At 38.0% G+C, this 21,169-nt stretch overlaps 1 protein-coding gene across 3 annotated transcripts in view; it reads right to left on the bottom strand.

Moving 5' to 3' along the window:
- Positions 1-5,098: 5,098 nt before the first annotated feature.
- Positions 5,099-21,169, bottom strand: part of LOC103466266 (polypeptide N-acetylgalactosaminyltransferase 18-like) — a 161,125-nt gene continuing 145,054 nt past the window's right edge. For all 3 annotated transcript variants that reach the window (XM_008411739.3, XM_008411740.3, XM_081607973.1), the window contains exon 11: positions 5,099-10,615. In XM_008411739.3, the coding sequence (XP_008409961.1) occupies positions 10,469-10,615 (147 nt within the window). In that variant the 3' untranslated portion in view covers positions 5,099-10,468. The remainder of the gene's footprint in view (positions 10,616-21,169) is intronic.

The raw sequence follows: 21,169 nt of genomic DNA, 5'->3' as shown, positions 1-21,169 counted from the left end.
AGTTACAAATCTTGACATGAAAAAAGTGCAGCTTAATTTACCAGGAGTGTCAATAACTTTGAGCTGAATTGTATGCTCTTTATAAGTAAATGTTTTGCAATTTTGTAAACAGTAGTGACTGTTGTCACTGTTTTTACCTTGTTGTCCATCAGATTTTTAATTTTTTTTAATGTTTGCTAAAGATAGTTTTTTTGTTTTTCTTTTGAGTCATATTTTATAAAGTATATTTTGTTGTGCTGTGGACTTCAGAATCACATGCTGGAGTCAGCAACTCACAGCAAAATCCAGTAAATTCACTGGTTGTCAAATTCTTCATAAAGTTATGAGCTTAAATGCACTTTTTTAAAAAGTACAACTTTGGAGTGCGAACGAAGAATAAAAACACTGACTTTATGCCTCTGGGGCGACAGAGCAGCCTCCCTCAGCAAGAAGCAGTTTGGATCAGGCAGCGCAGAGTCTCTCCCACGCTGTTAAACACTAATAACTTAAGAGATTTCTGGCCCAGAGAAGAACATCTCATAACTTCTCCGTCGTCTGCACAAATAACTCCACCTCACGAGAAGCGGGTACTTTGCATCGCACCTTCAGGGCTGCGTGCACGAGGCCCTGTGTTTTGATTCGGAAGAATGTTTATTTGTCAGGTGCTTCTGATGGTCATTAGGTAACCAGACGCAGTTGCACAACGCTCGCTGTGTTGTGGTTGTAATGTCTGTGTGGGAGGCAGAGCGGTGTGAGGAAGGAAGCGCAGCAGACAGAGCAGAGTGTCAGGCGTCTTCCAACCTGCAGGGAGTCTTCTGACATCCTTCATCACGCCCCACGCTGCTGACCTTTTAGGGGTCTCTCACAGTTGCGCTGGAGTTGTCGGTGACAGCTTCTTCCTCAGGTGCGCTGTGCAGAAAAGTTCTTCAGAGTCAAGTGTGTCCATGGCAGTGCTTTTTACAGTATGGGTTTATAAAAATCTTTATTTTATTATTTTTGTCCCCCGGCTTGAAAGCTGTCACAGTAAACAGACAAGAGTCCTGCATGCTCCAGGATGTCAGGTTGAATCTGTTCAGGCTGCAAACCTGCATGGGAGCTCCCTCTGCTTCCTGATAAGTTGCTCTCATTAGTTTAATTAACCCTGACCTAAATACCGAGCGTTTGATGGTGGTAAATTATGTCTCTCAAGACTTTCCATCATGATAAAAAATATATTTATTTTCAAATTCTGTTAACTCACCTTGTTGTTTGCACAGGAGATTATGTTTGGTCCTCGCAGCCAAGAAAATTAACATAATCAAATGGTTCACAGGAGCCCATATTACACTAAATCAGGTGTATTTTTTTTAAAGATACTATCTGGAATTTTTTTTCTTCAAATAAATTTATACCGACACGAAAACAGAGATGGGCTTTCAACAACAGGCTTTCAAAAAATTTGAAAAAAGCACAATGAAGTAGAAGAAGAAAAAAACCCTCTAAGTCTGAAGCAAACAGTGATGTACATGGCTGAGATTGATGTTTTAATTTTTATGACTGGTTTGTCAGAGAGCAAATTCACCTCGCAAAATAAAAAAAAGACATTATGTGCTCATAATCTGCAGTTGTTGCATAATTTTCTAGTACTTTGACACGGATGCTGCCTAGGAGGACTGAGTACTAAAAAAATGGCATTTCTTACTTCTTCCAGCTGGTGTAACCTAGAAATCAGACGATACTTTTCTTGTTTCATGTCAGTTAGGTAATACCCACATACTTCTAGATGCCACATGTCAGGGTTGAGCGACAGAACACTTTATTTAAATTCTCTCTTCTTTTCTGAATTCAGAAGATTACTGGGCCTTTAAGCCAATATTTCTCAATTTTGGTCCTCAGGGACCTCGACCCTACATGTTTTAGGTTTATCCCTTCTGCCAAACACCTGACTTTTTAAGTGGGTGATTAACAGACTTCTGCAGCACCTGATAGCATGCAGAGGAGATAATGCAATCATTTGAATTAGGTGTGCTGGAACAGAGACACATCAAAAATGACTAGAAATGAGCAAACACTGCTTAAGGCAATTTATTGATAGCCTAATAAAGTCATAGCCTTGCAAGTTTCTGTTCATGACAGCTGAGAAAATTGGAAGCACACCTGTGCATTTGTATTAAGGCACTACAGCCAAATATCTTAACTTTTAAAGGCACTTTCTATCAGTCTGAAATTGAAAAGTTGGCACACAGTGGGCATTACTTTTTTAAGAAGAAAAAGGGTGATGCTTGTAAACCGTCCCAAATGTGAAGAACGCATCATGCTGTGTGGGTGTTTTGCTTCAGAAAGTGTGGTGATGCACTTCAAAATCATGGGGAAGAAACATGATGGGGGGGGGGGGATGTTGTGTGGAAACATCTTATGTTATCAGCCAAAAGTTGAAGCTTGGATACATTTAGGTTTTTCAAACTGACAATGACTCCATCACCAAATTAATTACAAAAGAGAAGAAAGTCAATGTTTAGAGTGGCCACCACTCATCATTGTAGCAGTCACAGAATACAAGTTGACATTGAGTTTAAATATAAACATGAATGAAGAAGAAGAGAAATAAACCATGTAAAAGATCTCTGATACGTTGGCTTGTTTGATCTCATCAGAGGCATGTACTTGTGGAAACCTGTTGGGAGGAATTTGTCTTGGTTATTAATAAAATAGCAAAAAAAAAAAAAAAAAAAAAAACCTCCGATACGGCTTCGTAGAAGATAACATATTTCTAATGTAAGTTCCGTTGGTTCTGCAGAGAAAAACAGGCTTGCTGCTTTAAGTTGAACAGAGCCAAAGAATTTCTGTCATTCCTTTCAGCTTCTGATCTTTTCTCTGCTCAGCAAAGATTTTACCCAAAAAGAAGATTGGGTCTTTCATTTTTTTATCCCCCGTTTAATAATTTTGCTGATGTGGCATTTGCGGTTTAATCTGATAACCAGTTCTCCGAGGACTTTCTTACTCCCATGGACCCTCCTCTCCTCTCCTCTCCTCTCCTTTGCTCCACGTTTCTCTCTCCTCTCCTTCTTCCTCCCTCTCGCAGTCAGCACATTCCCCTGCCAGCGAAGACAAAGAGCCTGGCTCCTGCTAATGCACCTGATTGATGGAATGGCACAGATCCAATACAGCGTTGGCCTTCAATTAAGCCCCTCTTGGTCACCTGGCAACGCCGTTAACGAAGTGTACCCTTCAATTAAGTCGCAGTGGTTACTCAGCAGAAGCCTGAGCCAATGAGGCGTGAGCGAAGGTTGGCGCCGCGTTGTTAACGCTCGCTTCAAGGCCTCAGACTGCTGCACTGGCTTTAATCACTCAGCCGGCCTTTAGTGCTACCAGTCTGTGCGCGATGATCGCTGTGCACACTCATGGCTCATGGAAAGTGCTGGGTTACAACGCCTTTGATGTTAGAAGAAGGTCTCAGGCTTGTTTATGAGGTGTTCAGGGTAACTCCCTCAAACAATACGAGCACAGAGATCCCCATTTTACGACAAATTATCCAAGGGGATGCTTTGCTGTTTATGGAGAGGATGTTTTGATTGCTGAGCATTGCTGTAGCTCTTTAAGAGGCCAGTGTGCGATAGGATGGGTTTCTCTTTAGCGAAGATGCATATTCTCCATAATGGCACCTATTAAAACAGAGGGGATGGCAGCAGGAGAAAAGAGGGAATTAAAGAGAGAAAGAGGGAGGGAGAGTGAGAAGAGGAAAGAGGGAGAGAAAAAAATAATAATGACAGAGTGAGAGACAGAGAGCGAGTCCAGCCAGCTTTTCAGCACCCTAACGAGAGAGTAGGTTGCTGCACAAGGGTGATAATTAGAGTGTCCTCACAGGATACAAGACTGAAGAGGCCCACACTTCTTCTGCCCCTGGCACATCTGCGCTACAGAGGACAAACTGCCCTAAGGAAGTTTTATTTAGCCTGCTTTGATGTCAGAGTTTTAAACCCTAAGCTTTGGCATCATCAGAAAAAGCAGACTGTCCACTAAAAACTTTGCCTGCTGTCATCTTCAGGGTTAACCCCCCGACCCCCAAAAAATGTATAATGTAGTCAAAAAAGCATTTGCCCCAGATGCTGGTGGAGGTTGTCTGGCTTGATGGTGTTGAAAGCTGAGCTGAATTCTACAAACAGGATCTCGGCGTACGAACAGTGGGTGGCCGAGGTGGTGTAGCCTGAAGTGTAGCCCCGAGTTGACTGCATCATCTGCTGACGTTTTTTGCCTGGTAAGCAAATTGCAGGGGGCTCAGCAGGGGGGCTGTGATGTTTTTCAAATGCTCCAGCACTAGCAGCTCAAAAGATTTCATAACCACGGACGTCAGGGTGTGATAGGTCTGTCACATTTAATCTTGTGATGGTGGCGTTTCTTGGGAGTCAAGATGGCGGTAGGACACTTAAAGCAAAAGGAAACCTGACGCAGCTCCCGTTTACCCAACAACTGCAGGCAAATGTTTTGGCCTCTTCTAATTGTTTGGTATGGCAAAGCAAAATCTGCCCATTGTTGAACATTTATGCAGTCAGTGAAGACGCACCGATGTCATGCGCAAAATCACATTTGCACCTCTGAGCTTGTTTTTGCTGTGTTGCGTCTTCTTCTGGTCTTTTAAACATGCTGTGATCATTTTGGGCGTATCATCAAAGTTTTATCATTTCCAGTGCTGTTAGCCTTTTCAAGACGAACGTGACACTAACGTTTTTAAAAAGTCGTCGCATTGGGCCAGGTCATCACAGGATTGACAGACGGGCTCCTGTAGTCAGTGACATCTGCTTCTGTTTTTTTCTTACTTTCAATTACAACAAAATACCTATTTAGGGGATTTGATAATTGGAACAAATATTTTTTTGAAAAAAATGCTAATCTCCTGCAGCCTTACACATGATGTGACAAAAAAATTGGAAGCTTTTCCAGGTTGACGAGTAGTTTCATACTCCATATAATATTAGTTAAGATACAGTCTTACCAGGTCTGTCTAATGAATCAACAACTTGAGGCAAAATATGTTTTTTATAAGAGAAACATCTGTTTTGGCTTTTAATATGAGCAGGTACACTGCCTTGATGTGCATATATTAAAAAAAAAAATAAGTAGGTGGAAAATAATCAAACTGAAGAAGTGTTGACATCATCCATTTTATTATTGGTACTTACTGTATAAATATTTAGTTTAAATACACTAATAAAATAGCTTGGACAATTTTCATGACTTGACATTGTAAAAGCTTCCCAAAAATTGAGATACTTCCAAAAATTCAGGATCTACAAGCCTGAGCCACAAAAAAAAGAAAAAAAAAGAAATTGAGGGTCAACAAAAGATTTGGTAAGAGATGCTACACAGTAGCCAACAGACAGTCCAGGTCCAGTCTTCGACAAAGTGCTAAACCTTTACCCTCCACCGTCTGACTAATGATTGACAATGAAAAGTTTTCAATACACAACTGGCTTAAATAATTAAAACTCATCCAGCTTTTAAGATGAATTATTCACAGAGGTTGTTTAAGTCTGGCTTCTTAAATAATTGAGAGGTTGATTGCAGATCTTCTATGGCAGTGCCTAATTTCTGAGACCAGCAAAAACGAGAGAACAGATTTTATAAGCGGCAAATGCCCATTGAGCAAAAAAAAAAAAAAAAAAAGAAAAATTGCCTTTACTTATACAGAAAAACCAAGACATGATGGCAGAGTTGTTTTATAATTCAGCCTCACTCTTGTACAGAATATTAACATGCTAATAAATCCTTCTTTACATATTAATTTATCTGTGTTAGTGTTTTGGTTCTTCCAAAGAATTCTGCTTTTTAAAGGATTTTGACAATAAAGAAAAAAAGATAATACTAAAAATGCTCTTGTGTTATTATGCAGTAAGGTCACCTAGATGAGGATGTTGTTTGATATTTTCTTTGACCACAAGTAACACAGGAAAGATTTGCGAGCTAAAATTCTGAGGTGCATTTTTTGGAATGAAGGATATTTTTTTTCCTGATATGAGTAAAGTAATGGTCAATGGTGACAAAAAAAACCAATGTTTTCAAGATTCATTTTGCTAAGGGAGATTAAATCACATATTAAAATATTAAAGTGTATGAAAGCTACAAAAGGGAGCCGTGCCTTTTCACAGCACCGTATTTGTGCCTAAATAATGTTAACAATGTACAGGGCAGAAAGGATCTGCACAAAAGTAGAATGTTTTTAGTTGCATGATAATTATAAAAAAAAATATATAAAAAAAGAGCAATTGAAATGGGAATTGAAATGCATCATTAAAAGACCCAAATGTGACATGAGTGCCTGCGAAATGTGTCTGAAAACTTCTGGCCGTAACTATCATCAACTTATCTTTTTCTGCAGAATCATTCAACACATTTCAGTAACGACGTCCTGTTCCCCATTTCCATGCTCCCCATGAAAATGGGGAACAAAGAAGCTACTTTTGGATCTATAATGCGTTATCTGCTTAGTGTGTCTCTTTCGTTTCTGACTTAACTTCTAGTTCTTTTCTGCAACACGTTGGGATGGAAAACTGAGAGGCAACACTGGTCTGAGCTGCTGCAGTCTCATTACTGGACAGAGGCGAGTGCTGAACGGATAATTCATCCACTAACAGATTGCAGATTTACTCCTACACAGATTTACAAAAGTTAATTAGCAGCCAAACACGGTCATTTATCACAGTGCCAAAGCTAAATGAATGAGAACATTTTTGATTTAGTGTTTGAGCAACAGTAAAAATGCTTACAACGATTAGAAGCTACTTTTTTGACATTGAAATTAGATTTTATGGTGAACAAATTGATTGGCGACACATCTTTGTTTATTTCCTATTTATCTAGATTGTTTAACCTTCACCACCACCACCACCACCACAGCCACGAATATCAAATCTAATTGTATTTCTTGCAAATGCAGATATGCTTGCCTCTTTAAAAAGAATAGCTAATCAAATATTGGCACAAAAAAGCCAACCAATCTTGACGGCACTAATATGAATAAAACACAATGGATCTTTCCACTATCTTGTAAAGCAGATACATAATTTAAAATCGCAAATTAAAATGGATTTCCCTGGCAAAGTGAGAACCTCTAGGGGTTCTTGTTCAACAGAATCTGCGCAGCCATATATCGAATGACAATGTGCCGCCTGGAAACGCAGAAGGCAAGGGCTTATTGTAGTTGATTGTAGTGGAAGTCTCATCTTTGTGTCTAACTAGAGTAGTCACTTAATGGAGGGGGTGCAATTAAAGATACCAAAAAAAAAAAAGTCAAGCTTAAAACTAGGCCATACAAAAGTAAAGGCAAATAGTAACTGCCTACTTATTAATGTGTCCAGTTGAAGTCAGAGATATTGAGACGGTCAAAAACAAAAACACAGTGGTCTCCTTTATGAAGGCTCTGTGTCCCCTTGCAACTATAAATAACTGATTGTGATATCTAAGGGATGAATGTTAGCAGGAAGCTACATTCAGTGGTGCGGTTGTTTATCAAAAGTCAGCTTTAATAAACCATGCCAAGCAAACAGCTGTGCTGCCAGGCCTCTGTCAGCGAGCAACACTCAGCTCAGAGCATCCTTACTCCATCAGCTATTTGCTTCCTATGTCATCCTCTGTAACAAGTAGTCCATCATTGCACATGCTTTGTTTCCTGGAGCAAAAAAGTGTCTGCAATATAGGAAGCTAAAAAGGATACATAACACCGGTTAATATTTGTACTTGATTTAATTCATACCCTCCGTAGCTATTCCTTTTCCTTATTTTAAATTTTTGCTTCTAAAGGTCTTAAGAGGATGATATTTGCAGACAGAAAAGGACTCATTCATTTACAATCTCTAATAAAAGCTACATTCTTAGCCTTTCAAACAAGTCTGCAAAATCTGCCACAAACTGTTGAGAGGGTGGATGTAAAAGATGTGATTTCACAGAGGTAGTTCTGCTCCAAATACGTCTCATCTGTGAAGTCTATTGATGTTGGACACTCGGGTGTAGAGCTGCAACAGACTGAATTAGAGGATAATTAAGGAAGAAATGTACCGAACGTCAGCTCACATCTTTGCATCTTTCCAGTTTCTAAACTCGTCTTAATATCACGCGTGTCAATCACTAGTTTTGTTTAATTTAAGTCAGCAGGATGCAGGGTTCTTCTTAACCGAAGTCTGGCATCAGCCGAACCAAAGCGCAGGCTAGAATATATCCAAATTTCTGCTGTAATTTTCAGGCAACACTTGAGCTTCAGAGGCTCAGAGCATTTTGACTATGATCAAAGAAACATGTCAGTGAAAACTGATGTCTGAGGGAGAGCCAAGTAGAGAATCCACTTCACAAACTAGTCTGAAGTCCTCATTTGGGTTCACACTTTCCTGAAAATAATTAACACTCCTGCACTGGAGGACCTTACAAACTTTTTACATTATAAATAAAAACTGCCTTTACAGTCTTCTGTTGTGGATCTTTTAGTTGTTAATGGATACAGACAGTTATCAAATGGCCAAAGATACTGGAAAAGAAACAAAAAAACAGACGACCTGGCATTAAATTTCTTTTAGAAAATAATTTACTGTTATTTTGACGTTTTAAAAAGTTATGCTGCACAACAGGATTTTAATAGAAAAAGATATTTTTTTAAAGAATCTTACTTATTGTGTCATTTAGTTTTTAAAGTCTTGTTTAGTCGATTTTTACCTTTTATCACTTCTTTGCCGTTTCGTGTATGCTAATATGGTTTTTAAAAGTTTTATGATTGAAAACCAGAAGGTTTAAACAGACGATGTTTAATGTATTTCTAAATTGGTTTCAGAATCCTGAGTTTGACCAACTACAAATTAAATGTAAATTCGGCTTTAAATTTCCCCCAAAAATATATAAAACAGCAATTTATTTAATGAATAGCCATATGTAAACACTATTTACATGATAGTGTTTGTTTACATAAACACTATTATGTAAATAGTGTTTTTACATAAATTAGCTGCATGAACTTGAAACACTTGACACTAAAATTTGTTGTTTTTTAAAAATTAATCAGGTAAGTTTTACTCTGTCACAGGGAAGAAATTACAAATGGGTATTTTTCTTTCTTTTAGCTACTCTTGAAAATAAAAATGATTTAAATGTCACCCATATGCCAATCCATTTTTTGGCAGACATGTCAGGGAAAAGCATTTTTATTCTATCACTTCAACATGTGCCACTGGTTGACAACTACTGGGACAACTAACTGTGGTGGGTTTGGCATAAAAAAAAAAAAAAAAAAATCAGGAATGAAAATATGGAAAAGCGACTGTTCAGTGTTCATGGGTGGGCTCCATGAGGTGGGGAGTATGTTTCTCTCCCAAAGGTCCAGCTAATCTTGCTAAAGAAAAATCAGGAGGCCGACACCATGAATCTGAAAATGGGTTTTCATTTGGTCATTCAGCTGCATAATATTCCACAATGAAGGAGGTGTTTGTCAGAAACAAAGTTCACTGTGAAATTATATTGCTGAGGTAAAAAGTTAGTTCCTCGGACATTTTACCCAGGGTGCCAATAAGTGATGAAAGTGCTACAAAATAAAAAGCTTAATTGTTTCATTTTTAAGTGTAACTTCTTTCTTGGCTATGGCCAGTTTTGTAAGAAAGAAAGTTGGGTCCTTAATAAAAAAATTGTGTTTTTCTGAAATCCTTATGAATTCAGGTCTTTGCTGCTCACTTTCCAATTCAGTTGTTCTTCGTCATCTCGACAGGATTACAAAGGTGTTTCATAAAATCTTAAAGTCCTCGTCTCTGACCACACATGTGCGGTCCCTGCAGGTACCCATCTAGTTTTGAAACACACTACAAAACCTCTGAGGAGCCAGAGTTTCTATCATGCTGTGAGTTTAAATCACTCCATCGTTGCTCAGCATTACACTCTGTCTGGTTTTTGTGACTCAGACAGACTTTAGAGCTTCTTTGATGACTTCAATCTTGCGTCAAACAGGACGATAACGGCTAATGACTGCCTTCCATGTTTGATTTGTGCAAAAACATCAGCTGCTTTGCATGCAGGCAGGTTTTCCGCTCAGTCCCCCCAACTATCTATACACTCAGACATTTTGGAATTATGGTCATACACCTTGTTTTGTTGATTCTGCAAAGAGACAGATGGGGTTTCAGGCACCATCTCAAGCTGACAGGGACCCAAAATAACAAAGCAAGCCCACTCCTGCAATAAACAGTCTGCTTCCACGGTTTCATGAGCCTTTCCCCTCAAAGAACAAACCATAATATATCTCATTTTAATGGCAGGCTTAATAGCTTCGACAGCATCTGCTCCATCTGTGACTGTCTCCTTGCTCATTTCATTGGTAGAAAAAGGTTATTAAGTTACTGATGGTCCGTGCATGATTGAAGCACTTGTATTCTTGTCCAGGTTCTGGGTAAAAACTCGTCCAGAGTTGATTATTTTTTGTGTTTTTGGAAAAGTCCCCCTCTGTTTGGACTCTAATAGTTCCTTTATAACTCCATCCTGACAGTGTTCACTGCGGCAGGACAGTCAAAATGTTTGTGATGGTCCATTTCTGACCAGTGCAGTCCTGAATGGCCAGCTGGAAGGTGAAGGCTGACTGCTTGCTCTCCACCAGCTCCAGACAACGCTGAGACTCAATATTCTGGATGGCTCCCCCCTGCAGAAAAATAAGAAAAAAAAAACAAGATGAAGGAATGCAGACATTAGTTTGGCACCTAAATAAATAATCTATCACCGACCCACTTGTAATGAATGTTTTCAGCTTTCTCTAATACCCTTCTGTTCTTGGAAGCGAACGTGTTTACCTCCGTAAACATGAGCAGTCCCAATTTTAATGTCGACTGGAGAACATTTTTCAGCTGCATTTATGTCCAGCCCATTTACATTTACATGGATGGAGGGTTGTCAAATGTCCTCGTCATCCATTAGATGCGTAAAAAAGAAAGAACTTCATGCTTTGTATTTTACAGTTTGCACAACAGAACATAATGAGACATCGTCTGGTTGTCAGAAGAGCTATAAAGCAAACACGATGAGATAAAAACATTAGATGCAATATAGCTGTAATGTTTACTTAGCACAAACTAATAAAAAATGCAAAAACCGCATATGGAAAAAAAACATGCACACTTACTGCTTCAATAAAAATGAGGAGGATAAGTATGTTTTTAATAAAATGCATGGATTAACTTGGAAACAGCAAACAGGAATGCTTCTATAGAAACAGATATTTTGAAAGCTGAAGCACACAGGAGAGAGCAGCAGCTTAACTAGGATCAGACTTGATAAGTGTGCTTTTTTTTTCCTAAGGAAACTTAAGTCAAAACAAACCTTAAAGGCACAGATGCTTAAAAGCCATGTCAAGCTTTAAGATTTCTGAATTACAGCATAAGGTTGGGCGTAGTCTGGAGGGAGAATGAGGCAGAATATCAATGTCTAATGAAGACAACAGGAAGTGCTTTTGGTAAAGCAGGAGCAAGAGAATAGTGTTCAACTAGAAAAACACACATATGATCATTATTATGAAGCCAAAGCAGATTATGATGAAACATCATTAGCTGATTAATTGGGTGCACCCTTTTGCAGTAAAATTATGAGCATGCACAGCATCACCTGTCATAGCTGCAGGCTTGCACATCGACTCACTTTCACTCAAGATTAGAAGTGAAGAGATTGCTAATAAAACTTGAGACCAAGACCACAAATCAAGCATCAAGTCTTTGTTTTTAACAACATGAGCGCAAATAGATTCCAGATCAAGTCACTGTGTCTCCTCATAGAGAGAAGCCTTGCATAGCCATTTGATTTAGCCGTCTCTTTTCAGAAATGTATGCTTTATGCTACCTGTAGAGAAAAGGACTTTTACGGAATCAACTAAGTGGCAAAAACCGCTCTATATGGAAGTGGTGTGTTGCATGCGCTTACCACACACACCTGTTTGGATCAATCAACTCTAAATGTAACTCTTTAGGTTTTACACATGAACTATGTACATTTTAGTGGGTGAAAAGTCTCTAGGTATGTTTTTTTTTCTTTAGACAAAAAAAAAAAAAGCAGTGCTTTTTGAATAGTAGGTGACATGTGCCAAGAACATGTCTTCAGGGGTACGAAAACCGAAACCTGTCACTCTAGGACTCTTTGACCCCACCATCTTGGCTATTGTAAAACCCCCAAAATAAATGTTTTTAATTATAAAGGCAATAAGAAAGTGCAGTTTTTTGGTATATTTTCATGCAATATATGAATAGAATAGGTACAGCAGACAGGCACCAATGTCACAAGGCTGTTCAAAATAAGATTTCATGGCTTCAAACTTTGTGGTTTATATTCTTAAGGTTACCTAAGATGCTAGCAATCACTTTTACCATCCATCATTGGATTGTTTTGGTTGAGAGTAGTTTATTCTACTCTCACATAAAAAACAAACAAACATAGAAACATACAAAACAATATTCTGTATCTGACTTGCATTGTGCATGCAAATGATGTTTGCATAATAGCAGTTGGGTGCAAATACATGTACTATTAACCCTCCTTTATGGCTACAGCAAAATTTATTTCATTGTTTTTAAAAGTCCCCAAACGTGGCTGGTCTTGTACCGTGTTTTTTTTTTTTTTTTTTAATAACCCTTAGATTTTAATTTTGGTAATGGCATGTATTCACACTTTATTGCTCAGAGATACATTGTAAATATTATAATACATTTCAAAAATCAGCAGGGGTACACAAACACTTTCAAACCATGGGGAGCAGAATAAGCTGAGCACAGTTAAAACCAGGCTCTAACGCTGAAGTAAACACCTGCTTATGTAATGTTAATTAATCTGATTAGACAAACAACCACATACCAATATGAAGCAGCATGCATTACAAAATAAACCTTATAATTGGTAGATGGCTGCGAATCAATTTACAACAATGGGTGATATTCATCCTACTATTAACCTCGTCATTAACCGCACAATTAACACTCAACTTTTGGGATCTTTTCCAACAGGCAGCCCACCATCTGCTAAATATGTGCTGTGAAAAATAGGTAGCTGTCAGCCGTAGCCAACATCCATTTGACCTTGTGTTTGAAATTTCACAGCTCGTGATCACAAATTAATACCAGTTTACAACTGCAGAACAAGGAAGGACAGGAGGCCAAAGTGCTGCTGCTCTTCTGGTTTAAGTTACGAGAGGCGCCTCACTCTCCTCACAAGAACTTGAGATAAATGCTGAGAAAAAATATATATATTTAAGATTTATACAATTATACAATATTTATGCTTAATATTTCTTATGCTAAATAGTCTTTGCATAATTAAAATAAGCAAAATATAAAAATATAAGCTTGAGCTGCATGCGTTTTTTGCACACATCATTTTGCTATGAAGCCTCTGCAACGGTCCGATGCAACCAAGTACCTTCAGAAACCAAATGCTTCATGAAATTAAGTTCACCTGTGTGCAAAGTGTCACATCACTCCCAAACTGGCAACTGTTTTAGATGTTTTCTGCTTGTGAATACTCTCCCTCTATTCTGTTTTTTTAAAATGACTGCATGCCATTCTAAGATTGGAATTTTGTTTCTTTTGGTTGTCCATTAACTTTAAAGCAATTGTATCAACAACTCACTTGTTTCCGCTTCGTACAGATTTTTATGTTTTATCACAGTTGCACTGAGTTTAGATATCCAATCTAGTGAAAACTTGATGAGTTTGATGGGCTCTGGAAAATAAGTGGACATTATTGATTATGCTAGTTAAATTTTGGCATATGTGTAAACACAAAATAATTGTTATTTGCATAGAATCTCAAATTCTTAAAAAACTGTTTGGTCCCATCAATTGTTATCTTTAGTGACTTTATTACAGGCTTAATGTTCATATGACAGCATGCACTTGGTTAACTCGCTAGCATTAAGATTTTTTTGACAGCAATTAAGGTGATGTAGTGTCAATAAAGTTGAATAAATATGCTGCTGAGCACTTTAATGTTATCTAGTGTAATTGTAGCTATTGCTTAACACAATATGCCTTTGAATAAAGACTGTGCTTTCACTTAATATGGGCCTGTTTCTCTCCCCTGTGCGTATGCATGTGTGTTACATTTTATTCTCTTCAACAACAGGCTGGAAACCAAAGTAGGTCCTTCGTTTTTTTGGCACAAACAGTAATATGCTTTAATGAGCTTGGGCCCCGTGGGAAAGAAGACGAAACTCATTTGTGTCAAACTCGCTGTGCTGTTCACGAGAGCTGCTTTCCATTAAAAGCAGTATGCTTTAAAAATCTCACCCACGTCCGAGGAAACAAAAACAAAAACACACACTCAACAGAATGACCATCAGTGTGAGCCCAGAAAATGAGCATACAGCAGTTTTTTATTCCCCCCCCCAAAGATTCGTAGTCTTCATCAAATTCTGGGCTAAAACATGAAATTGTTTGAGTGAAGTGTACTTCTCTTGATGGGAATAGTTGTTTCTGCACAAATCATTTTACCCCCACACTGTTCTGTTTTTAAAATAATTAATGTAAAGGTAAAATAAAAATAAAAAATCCTATATATATATACTATATATAAGGATCAAATTTAACAAAACACCAAAAGAATAATTAACATTAGGTGGTTACAAAAACGTATGTAGGCTACATTCTCTTCACTAACTTAAAATGCTTTACTGTGGAGACTAAAGTGCTAAATATTTAGCCTATAAGTTTCCTAATGGATCAAAGACCAGGAAAAAGACTGGCCACTTCACAGCATTAATCTTCTTGGTCTGGAACCAAAATGCCGCTGGGTTATTTAAGGTTGAAGAAAGCAGCATTTTCCATTTGGTTTAAGTTAACATGACCTGGAAAAGTATTTTGATATATATTCACAAACATGTAAACCCTGATAATAATGCAGTAGATAGCAATGGGCCATCATGCTTCAGTATACTGCGGGTTAAATTCAATGTGTCTATAAGTGGGCTAGTTAAAAATAACTTGTCTGTACATAGACATCTTTAAATAGATTAACAGATAACCGCAGGCCGTCTCTGATCACCCTGCAGGTGATCGCTGGTCACTCAGCTGTCACAGAAAGTAAGGCTAGTACATTTTACTTTATTGTCACTTTTGGCACTGCAACTGCTGTGAATATAATGTTATGTCATATTCTGGCCCATTTCATTTAAAGATTGGTAGAAGTAGTGCTTCAGATGGAATAGTGCTCTCAGCTGGGGAGAAACACATATACCTGCCACTTTGTTGATGCATTTGCCTGCAATTTAAAAGGAAGATGTACAAGTCAGAGACCCCTGGTATTGTGTTAAGGAATTAGAATAACAGGAGAACAGCAGTGGGCAACAGGATCAGCACAAAAAACATATTTGAAGGTGATTTGATGACCTTAGTAAACATTCTAGATAAAACACTTACCAGTTTTAATAGTCATGAGAAAATGTTCCATTTAAAATGTTTTTGCTTCCTGCAGAACTTTAAAATAATATTATTCTTGGTTTATCAGTGAAAACCAATACCTCTGGCTTTCTTTTACACACTAACTCTGCAGGGAAGATGATTTTTTCCCCTAAATCATCCAAAAGGAATAACCTGTCCAAATGGTTGCTCGCACAACTTTTAAAATACTGTGACTCGTATGAAACAACTTTACGCTTTAGGACATTGGTGTGTTTATTAACCAATTCGCTCGTAGTGATCCATAAAACACAGATATTAGGATTTGTGTTTATGATTCTGTCTAATCAGATTATTATTTTTGTGCAAAATGACAAGCTCAAGAGGAGCTGCAACGTCCCTTCAGCTGCACTTCCTTGAGCAGCTGACAGAATTATGAAAACAGAAACTGCTGCGTCATTCTCCAGAGTTAAACTGAAATGGATGGTGAAAGCTCACCATTTATAAGGAAACTTCATTAACTGTGATATCTGTGTTCCCACAGGTGTCGACATCATTTCTATGGTCGTGGAGACTCTAGAGACCGTATGGTGATCTTGCTCAACTCCTTTACTGTAGGATTATAAGAATTCAGTTTATTGTCAGTAATGTCTCATCGGTCATTGTACAAAAAGCCTCTCTGAACTTTGCTTAGGATTAGGCAAAGAACCAACTCAGGCTGAGGTCACTGTGGTTCCCTCATCAATCACTTATATGGGCGACAGCAGTGTGACACCTTTTCTGATCAATTTATTAACAAGGTCACAGACTCAGAAATGCCCCGTTATTAAATTTGCTGTTTGAAATGAAACATGCTGTGTTAAATGGTGACTGACTGTTTTTAATTGAGGAAAACTTTCAGTTATGTTAGTGCATCCAATCAGGATGAGTGCCTTGCAAATATTGAAATATGTATAAAAATACTGAAAATGCTCTCAATTAATTCTTTAATACAACAGATTAAACAACAACAATATGCAGAGTAAAAATGTGTACCCTGCACATATATGATACTATAAGCAGAAGAGTAAACCTACTGCCTCTTAAAATTCACTATTTAGGTTAGTGTAAAAGAAAATGCAGTATTTTTTGACGCATATATAAAAAACAAAATAAAAAAGTAACAATGATTTCTAAAAAAAAAAAAAAAAAGCCCTCTAAATTTATTTGTGAAAGCTCACATCAGATTATCTTATTTACCTAAATAATGAGAAACGATGTTACATAAATCCTCAGCCGGTTCCAGAAACCTTAAAAGCTTTAGAGCACTGGCTTTAGCAATCCATGTTAATCATAACTTGATTCTGTGACTGCTAGAGGGAGATTATAGAAGTTTAGGACTCAATGATCTTGCTGTTTCCTTCATGGATTATAGTAAAGGAGAGTCAGACTTCAACTAAGTAAAATAATCACAAAAATCTTCCTCGTCTTTTCATCTCTAGAAAACTAGATTATTTAAAGTGTGTGAATTCCTGACAGACTTTCAACAAAAGGCACTAAAATCTCTACTCTACCTGGGGGCTTTTCTAAAAAAAAAAAAAAAAGAAAAAAAAAAAGGCTCATCACAAGAAACACGCAGGCCAAGTTAAAGTCTGCACTGGAAACTGGAACACACATGCTACAAAAAAAATAAAAAAATAAAAATCTCTGTTAGAGAGAAAACCATTTGGCATTTATCCACCACACTGTCCTCTATTCTGTAGTCAACTCTCCTGTCATTCTGCAGAGTGCAGAGTTGGATTGCACTATTGATTCGTTGCTATTAAGGTGGGAGCGCTTGTTAATCAGCCCCTCAGACAGCGAGTCAGCCAGGGAGCCATCAGACGGGCTGGCGATGGAGCCGGGCTGGCGAGTCGGGCAATCTGTCAACCGGACACTCAATCTTCAGGTCACTCAGTTTAAAGGATGTGCTGAACGAAAAGACCCGGCGAAGAACAAAGAGTAGAAAATAGTGGAGTGGTGTGCATTAAGTGAATGCTAAAAAGTAATTAAAGTAAAATCAAAACTCTGTTCCGTTTTTTTTTTTCTTAATCTTACAATAAACTTATTATTGAGAGATAAACCTACCTACCTGCTAAATAAAACAAAAGAATAAAGAGCATGCCATTTAATATAATTTATTGTAAGGCAAAAATATTGTGGCTTCACTACATTCCAACATTCTTAGTTTTAATGTTTGTAACTGCATTTAAGTGAACCCTGATACAGAAGTGTGATCCAGCGATTTAATGTGTTTTCAGCAACCATTTCAAAGCATAACATTTGGTCAAAACATACAAACATTACTAAAAGTTTGATCAACGAAAGCACAAACATAAAATGATTACATTCATCATGATTACAAAATGATTACACGTCTAAAAGTTTGATGGGTTTAGATTGAGTTATACACATTCATTATCATACATCGAGCCCGATGTTGAAAATGTGTGACAATCACAAGGTAATGTTTGGATAGTTTGTGATTTTCTACCAAACCCTTACTTTTGATTGCTGGTATATTTGGTGGAATATCCCCAAAAAAACAATGCGCTACCAAGTTTCAGGGAAACAGGTGTTTTATTTGATCACACAGAAAACTCTTGATGTGCTTGGAAGATATTCTAAGGAAAAGTCTGAGACACCAGAGATTTCAACAGAGATTTCTACAACTCGGCCAAGATTCCCTCATGATTCGGTTACTCTGACTAGTGATGAAGTTTGAAATAAAATCTTCGCTGCTCAATTGATATCCTGTATACGTCGCATTTCTTCCTCAACTATTTGAGAAAACCACTAGTCGTGTACCCTGAAGACTAGAGGACAGTATGAATATTGGGTCAGAAGGAAGTCTAGCTAGTTGTATGAAGTGAGTAATTTTGCAGCATTCTTTTTATCCTTTGCATGGATATAGAGAAAAGGGAGAGGATTGACTACCTTTTCACAGGAAAAAAAAAACAACAAAAAAACAAAACTTCTGACAGTTCTTGAGCCGCACCTTTGACGCTTAAGAGACGCAACTCTAAACCAATCGTCCACTGGAGGACTGAGTTCGTCTCCCTGTCATCGTCTGTACGTATATTGGTAACTCGAGACCAATCCTTTGTAGCTCGGGTTTGTCTTCACCCGGATGAACTGAAGCTCTGCCAAGATTACCGCAAGCAAAGCCAAAGTCCATCTATCCTTCGCATGTATGCAGAAATTCGACACACCCAGACCTTCCCACACGACTGCCACCCGATCCCTATATCACCTGACCCGATGTCCAGTCAAACCACAGGAGTGAAAGCTTGGTCGATGTGGTACTGCTGTCACAACACAGACCGAGTGCAGACATGGATATTCAGTAATAACAGTGTCTCTGACTTTAACCTCTGTTGTATTTGCAGTGTTAAGAAAGCAAGAGTTGGTGTTCATCGTTTAAAAAAAAGTGTGTTTGTCAAGCGTGCTTGAGCACTGATTTTGCACATTAAGCTTCATATTTAATAATAGATGTCAAATTTGCAGCAGAAAAATGCGAAGTGCTGCCTCATATTTGTTATTTTTTTTATTGCTGCGTCCCCTTTTAGTGTAGTAGAATAAAAAAAGAAACTGCTGTTTCACTCGATGCGAACGCTTTGACTTCATTTGAAAGCCGACAATTTTTGCTGATTAGGCTCTATGCTGGACGGCCTGACGGTGCACTCTGACTCTGCTGCTTTACTCTCTTGTAAATCTAACCAACAGTGACAAACTCCTCAACACTGTGAAATGAAACTTTTTATTGGCCGTCCAAAGAGTAGGTTCTGGCCATTAACAACCTAATAAAAAGCAGAACAACTAAGATGCAATGGGCATCATGTCAATAGTAAACACTAGTTAGTACAAATTTGAGGATTTACCCAGCTGTCTGTAATGTTTCTTTGAATTTCTTTTTTTCTCACTTCCTTCCCCTTTTTTTCCATCCTTTTCCCCTTCTGATATCTGCTTTGTTAGAATTAAATTGACTTTAATATTTAAAAAAATCTGTTTGTTAATAATTCAGACTGCCTGCTTCACATCAGATGCTGCCCGTGGTCTGGTTTGCTTCATTTCTTTTTCATCATGGTCAAAAAACCTTTGTTTTTTTTTCTTCCATTGCCCACACTCCAGTTTTTTTTATTTTTTTTATTATCAAAAACATCTATCTCCATTTTTAGCTTTCCTCCTCCTCTGTCTGCAGAAATCCATCCAACTTCTATTTCTTTTAGCTATAGGCTTCATTCATTTTTAAGCAGAGCTGCTATGCGTTGCCTACAGCCTAAAGATCAGCTGTAGAGCTCTGTAAAATAATGTTTTTATTATTTAAAACTATTTTATGAAACAGTTTTGAAAATCGGGTGAGGGTATGCAGAATACCCTCACCCTCAGTGGTTTGTGCTTATTAATAATTTTGAGAGAAACATTGTTGTATAGCAGTCTGCGTTTGGGCTGCCAGGCGTATCTGAAGCACCCAAGAAGCCAAGTTTTGTTCTTGCGTTTTTCCACCTTTGTCCCCTGAGGGCCTCCATAACAATATTCTAAAAGCTTGGGAATGAAATTCCAACACTGCACATGTGCCCTCAAGTGATCAGATAATGATTGACTAAATTAGTCATGGCATATGTCAACCTGTCAGTTTCACTTTCAATTTCAAGAATTTGGGAAGTCAAAGGGATTGAGTGGCATTAATGCAGACAGCATAGTGCAGGAGTGACCAGCCTTGGCACTGACATGTGATTCATTAATTAATGTTATCATACAATCATTGCTCATCACTTTAGTCAAAGTTGTTCTACTATCCATAACAATAAAGACATATGAGGGATTTCTGGGGATAGTAGTGGTCGTGTGGCAAAATACTTTATTGTCTGGTAATCAAATTGTGCATGATACAGTGTTAAATATACAACAATTATTTTCTTTGTGTCTTTTTTGCAGTGAATCTTCTCATGCTATTGAAATGAAAAGCAACAAGGCTTTAAAAATGGCAGCAATGCTTAATTTTACACACACACACACACGCACCCCCCCCCCCCACACACACGCACACGCACACACACACTGCTATGAGTGTGCTGACTTAGCTAAGAACCACAACCATCACACCTTGAAAGAAAAGGCACAGAGACTCGTAAGCCAAACTAAAAATGATTTGTTTGGCCATAGATTTTGTTTCTCATTGACCTGATGAGGACAATTCAGGACCAACTCCAAATAAACTAATTAAATGTGGCTTTAAAATGCTCTGGTCTGGTTTGACCTTTTGTGATTGTTTTTCCTTTTTTTCAATAAATTTGTCGGGACTGGTGGCCTTTATTTGACAGTAATCCGATAGGAAGGGGGCAGAGAGAAGGGACAAAGACATGCGGCAAAGGAAGCGAATGTCTTTGCCGCCTCGACGTGGCGGTCAAGCTTGTGACCGCCATGCTGAGGTCTGTAGCCTCTGTATACAGGACGCCCGCTCTGACCACTGCACTGTGTGACCCCCCTGTGATTCATGTTTAAAGGAAATCTTGTCTTGCACAATGAGAGTAAGCCATATAATCGCTGATTGTGGCTGAGCATTATGCTTGTGATTGACCATGGCTACAATGTACTTGTGATTATATAAGTCCAGTTTAATAATTGATAAAAGTAAAAAATAAAAATAAAAAGGCAAAGGAAAAGATGATCATGAAAAGGATCCTTCTAGAGATGCTGACAATTTCACATCTGGCCCGCTAGAGACTATTATACTCGGACACATCTTAATCCTAACCCCATTTTCTATTCTTATATAATCTTTTATTTTGTACCAGGTTAAAAAA

This window comes from Poecilia reticulata, chromosome 6 (genome assembly GCF_904066995.2).
Source record: "Poecilia reticulata chromosome 6, P_reticulata-male-v2, whole genome shotgun sequence".
Lineage (NCBI taxonomy): Eukaryota > Metazoa > Chordata > Actinopteri > Cyprinodontiformes > Poeciliidae > Poecilia > Poecilia reticulata.
This window is presented reverse-complemented; position numbering and strand designations above follow the sequence as displayed.